This window comes from Aegilops tauschii, chromosome 2 (assembly GCF_002575655.3).
Source record: "Aegilops tauschii subsp. strangulata cultivar AL8/78 chromosome 2, Aet v6.0, whole genome shotgun sequence".
Lineage (NCBI taxonomy): Eukaryota > Viridiplantae > Streptophyta > Magnoliopsida > Poales > Poaceae > Aegilops > Aegilops tauschii.
The window spans coordinates 49,403,983-49,410,894 of NC_053036.3; the positions used below are offsets into that span (position 1 = coordinate 49,403,983).

The following is a 6,912-nucleotide window of genomic DNA, read 5'->3' on the forward strand; positions in this document are numbered from 1 at the left end:
CATGGGCGGGCCTGGGGGGCCAGGCGTGCCCTGGTGGGTTGTGCCCCCCTCGGGGAACCCCCAGGTGCTTCTCCGGCCCATTGGGTGTCTTCTGGTCCATAAAAAATCCACAAAAAGTTTCACTGCGTTTGGACTCCGTTTGGTATTGATTTCCTGCGATGTAAAAAACAAGCAGAAAACAGCAACTGGCAGTTGGCACTATGTCAATAGGTTAGTACCAAAAATTGATATAAAATGATTATAAAATGATTGTTAAACATCCAAGAATTATAATATAATAGCATGGAACAATCAAAATTATAGATATGTTGGAGATGTATCAACGCCGACACACCCGTGAACACGAGGATTGCACCAATAGCATGCGGAAGAGAATCCTTTATAAGGAGGTGCAACTCCTTCTCCACTAGCGGGGTGGGACTAAACTTCCCACCGTCCCTTGTCATGACATCTACATGGGCCCTTAGGGTTTTTTCCGAAATTGTCAGATGGGCCTAAAGCCCACTCCGAGTATCACCAAAGAGCTAGCTATGGACAGGGGTGTGTGGAAGCTTGCTTTCCATGTGCCAGATCCATGAGTTGGTTGTGAGATCTTATGGGTTTCACCTCTAGCCTACCCCAACTTGTTTGGGACTAAAGGCTTTGTTGTTGTTGTTGCCTAAAGCCCACTCCCATATTTCAACAAATAGTTGTATGTACGTGCCACACATCATCGTATGGATTTTTTATGCGTCATCCTATGGTTTGACCCGTCCCAAAGGGTGCCTTTTGCCAAAACATGTCACCTACACACATCACATATGATCGACGATGATCTAGAAAACATATCGTAAGCAAATTAAGGAGTGGTAGAAGATTTGGATCGAAGCAAATCAAAGCACGAAGTGCAGAAAGTACATATACAATGCCCAAATCATAGGAATTAATAGCATGCATTGAATGCGCACCGGAGGATGGCAAAAAAGGGAAGTTGCATCCACCGGATGGACATATCTGGTGCAATGTTACTTGGTGTAGGTGTAGATGACCCATGGACAAAATTCGGTGGAAGAAAGCTTACCTTTTCTTTCTTTGGACCAACATGAAGGAAGAGGACGAAATATAGAAAGGCAATTACCTAGCAGAAATTAATGCAATATGCTATGGAGGGTGGACGGATGAGAAGACAGAAACCGAAAAGTTGTATCCACCCTTTACTTTTAGACTGTTATACAAGTGTCACACCGTAGAGCACGAAGGGATGTAAACGCACCGGTGGCTATGACAATTGTCGTGCCAGTTTAAAATGTATGAGGTAAAATAAGAAAATAATTAACTCATTTATTACAATAAAATTTCTAATAAAATTGGTCCAAAGTATCCTATGTACATGCATGGGACCACACCTCCCTCGTGCTCTTTGAGTGAATAGCAAACTACTTTGTGACCACCCTATTTTTATTATTATTTCAGACCCGAGAAATAAGAATGTTGTCATCCACATGTTTAACACTTTGGCCCTTCATATATAAATTTATTTCGCTCCTTGCATTCCTTTTTATAAGCATTTAGCCCTCTTTTGGTACTCTTGAATACACTACACCTTCATTTGATAAATCAATGCCCCGTCAATCACCACACCCCCTTCCCCACTATCACATATCATGCTCACCATGTTCTCATGAACCGTTCATATATCAACATCTCCCCTCACATGGTGGCGGAGTTAGCATTTGAGCAAGATACGTGCCCAAAACAAAGATTGTATATCTATCATAGAGCATATCCCGTGCCATATATCATCCCCATCCCAATCACATAGCATACTCGCAATTTTCACCATGGATGCAACACGCCCGGAGCCCTTGGACAAGACTACCCAATATAATGAGGACCAAACTACCACCTTTCTTAGAGGGAGGACTAAACTGCCACATCCCAGCTTTGGGCAAGCTTCACTCGAAGTGGAAATCCTTAGAAGTTGAGGACACACTCCGCAAACCCACCAGCATTTCCTCATATGAAATCCCCCCAAGACCCCATCTCTCGAAATAGTAGTCCCTAACGAGCCCCCTGTCCCTAGCCCCCCTCCTGTTTGAAGCACCCTCCACCCTCCACTACTTCCCCGTTTCGCTATCGTCCACCGCCAGCCAGGTGAGAAGGCCATGAGTAGCTCGTGCTCTTCTGCAGCTGTGGTGGATGAGGGTAATGCGAAGATGGCAGTGAGGGGGTGGGTCGGGTGGGAGGAGGAGATCGTGATGGAGGACAATGACGGCGAGGAGTGCAAGGTGTGCTACTTCCTTCGCTCTGCACCGCCCCAGGATGGCGGTAAGAGCGAGAGGGATCTGGCGGTGGTGGGTAAGTATTGGGAACCTGGGAACATAGCCTACTCGGCAGACTTGCAGTTCCTGAAGTCCCTCCAGACGGCACTGGAGTCTGGGTCACCGTCCGCTAGGGTGGTGACGGTGGCGATGGAGACCACTCAACTCAGGTGGACGTCCAGGAAGGAGGTCATGGACTGGCTCACGTCGCTCGTCTTAGGTACTACATGTTCCTTTTTTCCATGCCCTAGTGGTGAAATTTTCTCGTGATTTTAGTACCATATGATTAAGCTAACAGATCAGGCAACTGGAATTTTCAGCGTCCATCTCCGACGGTCGATCTAAATGTTTGGTTAGTGTTTAGTAGGTGTTTACATCTTGAACGCAAGATCCGATCTTGTGTTTCTAATGTTTGGAAGATTTTTAGCGTTAATACACACGTTTCTCCTATGTCCAGCCATATTAGTTTCTTCTCATTTTTCATCACTATCTTGCAGTGCTATCCTTCTATCCCCTTCCTTTATTAGCACTACTCTTTGCAAATTTGACAAATTTAATAGGTCCACTCCTTTTTGTCAACACGACACATAATTTATTGTTAGATATCTTTTGTCTAATCTTTTAGATCAACTCCTTTTCTCACGCATCACCCTATATGTGTTCTATCTTGGCTTGTTTAATTCCTGATGTATATGTTTGGTAATTTTCTAGATATGGTTTATGTGTTTCTTTCCTTTTGTGTTTGGTTAACTTTTTTGAGATTAGTGTTTTGTTAACTTATGTGTTCCTCTTGTGTTGGTTTTGTGAGGCCAACATGATGTGGAAAGAAATCGACTAACTTGCCTTCCATTGCTGCTGTCTTTGTAGATCCTCCGTATGGAGCCTTTGGATTCACTTGTCCCGACAACCATGATGGTGCATCTAAGGTACATACTATCTCACAAGCGTCTTCCTTAGAAATGCTTCCTCCCAATGAAACTAATGTCTATTGTTCATTTAGGATACCCTCTCAACACTTGCTGCTGCTGGGGAGAACAAACAAGGGTTCACATGGATATGCAAACTGCCCCATCTTGATCAACATCGGAAGCATTACAAATCCTTTTGCCGAGAGGGAATGAGAATTTCGGTACGTGTTCACTGATGGTCCACTTGTTTTCTTGTTTTGTTTTCACATACGGACGAATCTATATATCTTGGTTTACATCTCTTATTAATTGTGCCACGCGCTATATGTCTTTGTAGGTTCATGATTTTGTGTTCATCAAGAGTGGAGGGAGAGAGAGCCATGTTGCCTATGTGGAAGACATGTATGAAGATAGTAGCGCCAAGAACATGGTGCTGGTACGATGGTTTGAGGAACCTGATGGTGAACATGGTGTTGTATTGCCCCCTGATCTTTATCGCAAGGAGATCTTGTTTGCCTATGGGCTGCAAGATCTGAGGGTTCAATTTGTGGAGGGAGTGGCCGCGGTCCTGAATCCACAACACTTTGACATGTTCAACAAAATAAGTGGAGGGCACAGCAGCTGGCAGCCCTATGTATGCAGTCGGCAGATCGAAGATGACATTGTCGGACCCTTTGACATCACGCAGCTGCAAGGATATGCAAACCAGGAGATCGTAAAGGAAATTGTTGCCGCATCCTCGTCCACGGCGGTGCAGGCCAAGCCACCCAATAACAAAGGTAAAGCTGAAATTACTGGCATGGCTGCCGAGAACCATGCTGGTTCTTCTGGCACTGTCTTCGGTGACAAAACCATGCAGAAGCAGAAGCCACCTGCATGCAATGCAACTCCTTTCAGTTCCAGCTCTATTATCGGTGAAAAAACCATGGAGAAGCAGAAGCAGAAATCTCCTCCATGCAGTGCAACTCCTTCCAGCTATGTTATTGGTGACAAGACCATGGAGAAGCAGAAGCAGAACCCCCCTCCATGTAGCGCAACTACTTCCAGCTCCGTTATCGTTGACGAAACCATGGATAAGCAGAAACAGAATCAGAATCAGAAGGAGATGCCCCCTCCATGTAGCACAACTGCTTCCAGCTCTGTTATCGTTGATAAAACCATGGAGAAGGAAAAGCAGGAGCAGAAGGAGATGCCCCCTCCATGCACTGCAACTCCACAAAGTGTCACCAATGGCCAGACCGTTGAAAGCAGTGTCATTCCTTGCAGCGTGGTGAACTGTCAGACCACCACGCTGAATCAGCCGCCGCCAAGTGGTACTGGTACTAGTAATGCGGCAGCCAATGATGCATCAACCATGGTGAACCCTGAGAAGATGTTCCAGCCTGGCTGCTGTCTTGAAGCCCTGTGCCAAGACAGCAGCATGAGGGGCTGTTGGTTCAAATGTGTGGTACTCAGGAGGAGGGAGAAAGATAACAAGGTCAGGGTGCAGTACCAAGACCTTTCGAATTCCGAGGATAAAGGACAACTCAGGGTTGGTCTTTCTCTTCTCTCTCTGGTAGTATCTTGCATGTTTTCATGATGAAGATGTATGTACTCAACATGAGTTTTTTTTGCAGGAATGGCTCAAAGTTGCAAGAATTGCGGAACCTGACCACCTAGGCATACGCCTTACTGAAAGGCCCATGCTCCGCCCACAGCTCCCAACATGCTACAGGAAGATCGAGTCTCCGGTGGCTGTCGGGGTCATCGTCGATGTGTGGCTAAATGGCGGATGGTGGGAGGGGATCGTGCTGCAGCAGGACAATGTTGGTCATGTCCTAGTTTATCTCCAAGGTGAACTGCGTGCCTACTCTCTTCATCACCTAGCTCGCAGTTAATAGTAGTATATATCTGGACTGGAGCTCTTCCTGATGCATGCATGCATGCATGCTTGCCGAAATTTCCAGGGGAGGGGAGACTTGTGGAGATCAAAGTAGACTCTCTGCGAAAGTCATTTGAGTGGCGTGAGGAGCAATGGATACCTCTAGATGCAAGAAAAGATGTTGCAGCCAAGATAACCCTTGACCTGAAGAAGCAGAAGGGCATCCAGCAATCTGCAATGAAGAAGGATGGTGGGAGCTCTTCCAAACAGAAGGCTCAGAAGATGGGTGAGCAATCTAGGCAGACGGCGGCGACCGCAGCACTCACAGCCGCAGAGCTAGCCGCACCAAGCCTAGGACTGTTGCAGCCTTGGGAGAAAGGTGATGATGAAACTGCAAACTCTACTCCTCCATGGAAGAGGTTCCTGGACCAGGGCTACTCTTTCAAGGAAAAAGGACTGGAGGAGCAGGCTAAAAAGAACAAGGGTCCTATTGATGAAGCTGCAACGCCAGTTACAGAGGAGGGAGATGGCATGTCCCGCGGTGATAGCTCACCTTATGCCAAGCGGTGCCGGGTTGATCCTACAAACTCTGATGGCCTGAATGGCGCTAAACACAAGGGCAAGGCTAGAAAATCTTCTCGCGCAAAGAAAACAGGGTCTTTGGAGGGCAGTAACCAGGGAGGCACCAGTGGCTCTGCCTCTACTAGATGCGCTGCGTCGGTGAACACGGTGCCTATGGAGGATATATGTATAACAAGTGGAGAGGCTCCTGTCGTCGCTATGGACAAATTGGAGGTGATCGACCTGACCATGTACGACTGAAGCTGGTAGCAGGATATGTTGAAGTCTAGCCTCAACTTTCCATTCATGAACCACCGTTTCTCAAACATTTCGCTCATTCGCCTATCAGTGTGTGCTTTTTATTGCCATTATAGACAGAGATTTATATGTGCTCTCTGAACTTCAAATAAATGGAGACATTCGTTGTCTAGTTGTCTATTTTGCTCCCCATGTCTAGTGTATGTCTACTTGTCAGAAATTCTTGCTTTTTTCAACTTAAAAGATCTTGTTTTTTTCAATCTTCCTGGAATATGAGGATTGCACCGGTCAGTTCTTGCTACACCGAATAGTGGCCTACTGGCCTCGCTCGCAACACTAACCTAGGCGTCGATCATGAAGAGTTGTATGTACATGCCACACATCATCATATGGCTTTTTTGGCGCGTATCCTATGGTTTGACCCATCCCAAAGGGTTCTTTATGCCAAAACATCCCGCCTACGCACAACATATATGATCGACAATGATCTGGAAAACGTATCGTAAGCAAATTAAGGAGTAGTAGATTTGAGTTGAAGCAAATCAAATCACGGAGTGTGAAAGTACATATACAATGCACAACTCAAAAATTAACAGCATGCATTGCACGTGCACCAGAGGAGGACAAAACAGGAAAGTTGCATGGCAAAAAGGAAAGTTGCATGCACCAGATGGACATATATGGTGCGATATTACTTGGTGTAGGTGTAGAGGACCCATGGACAAAAATTGGTGGAATAAAGCTTACCTTTTGTTTCTTTGGAGCAGCATGAAGGAAGAGGACGTGATATAGAAAAGCAATTACCTGGCAGAAATTAATGCGATACGCTATGGAGGATGGACGGATGAGGAGACAGAAACGGACAAGTTGTATCCAACCTTTATTTTAGCCTGTTATACAAGTGTCACACCTTTGAGCAATGAAGGGGTGACACACCAGTGGCTATGACAATTGTCGTGCCAGTTTAAAAGGTATGAGGTACAATAAGAAAATAATTAACACGAGCATTTATTACAATAAAATC

General features: G+C 45.7%; 1 protein-coding gene across 1 annotated transcript; it reads left to right on the forward strand.

The window, feature by feature from the left end:
- The first annotated feature begins 2,034 nt into the window (after positions 1–2,034).
- LOC109763878 (uncharacterized) lies at positions 2,035–6,148 on the forward strand. Its single transcript, XM_040401532.3, has 6 exons — positions 2,035–2,520; positions 3,168–3,226; positions 3,301–3,429; positions 3,546–4,739; positions 4,825–5,041; positions 5,155–6,148. The coding sequence occupies exons 1-6, from the start codon at positions 2,145–2,147 to the stop codon at positions 5,889–5,891; spliced, it is 2,712 nt and encodes a 903-aa protein (XP_040257466.1). The 5' UTR covers positions 2,035–2,144; the 3' UTR covers positions 5,892–6,148.
- Positions 6,149–6,912: the final 764 nt, after the last annotated feature.

Coding starts and splice junctions, on each gene's coding strand:
- LOC109763878 (XM_040401532.3), top strand. CDS start 2,145: ATGAGTAGCTCGTGCTCTTCTGCAGCTGTGGTGGATGAGGGTAATGCG. Junction 4,740..4,824: donor AGGATAAAGGACAACTCAGG/GTTGGTCTTTCT, acceptor TTTTTTTTGCAG/GAATGGCTCAAAGTTGCAAG. Junction 5,042..5,154: donor TGTCCTAGTTTATCTCCAAG/GTGAACTGCGTG, acceptor CGAAATTTCCAG/GGGAGGGGAGACTTGTGGAG.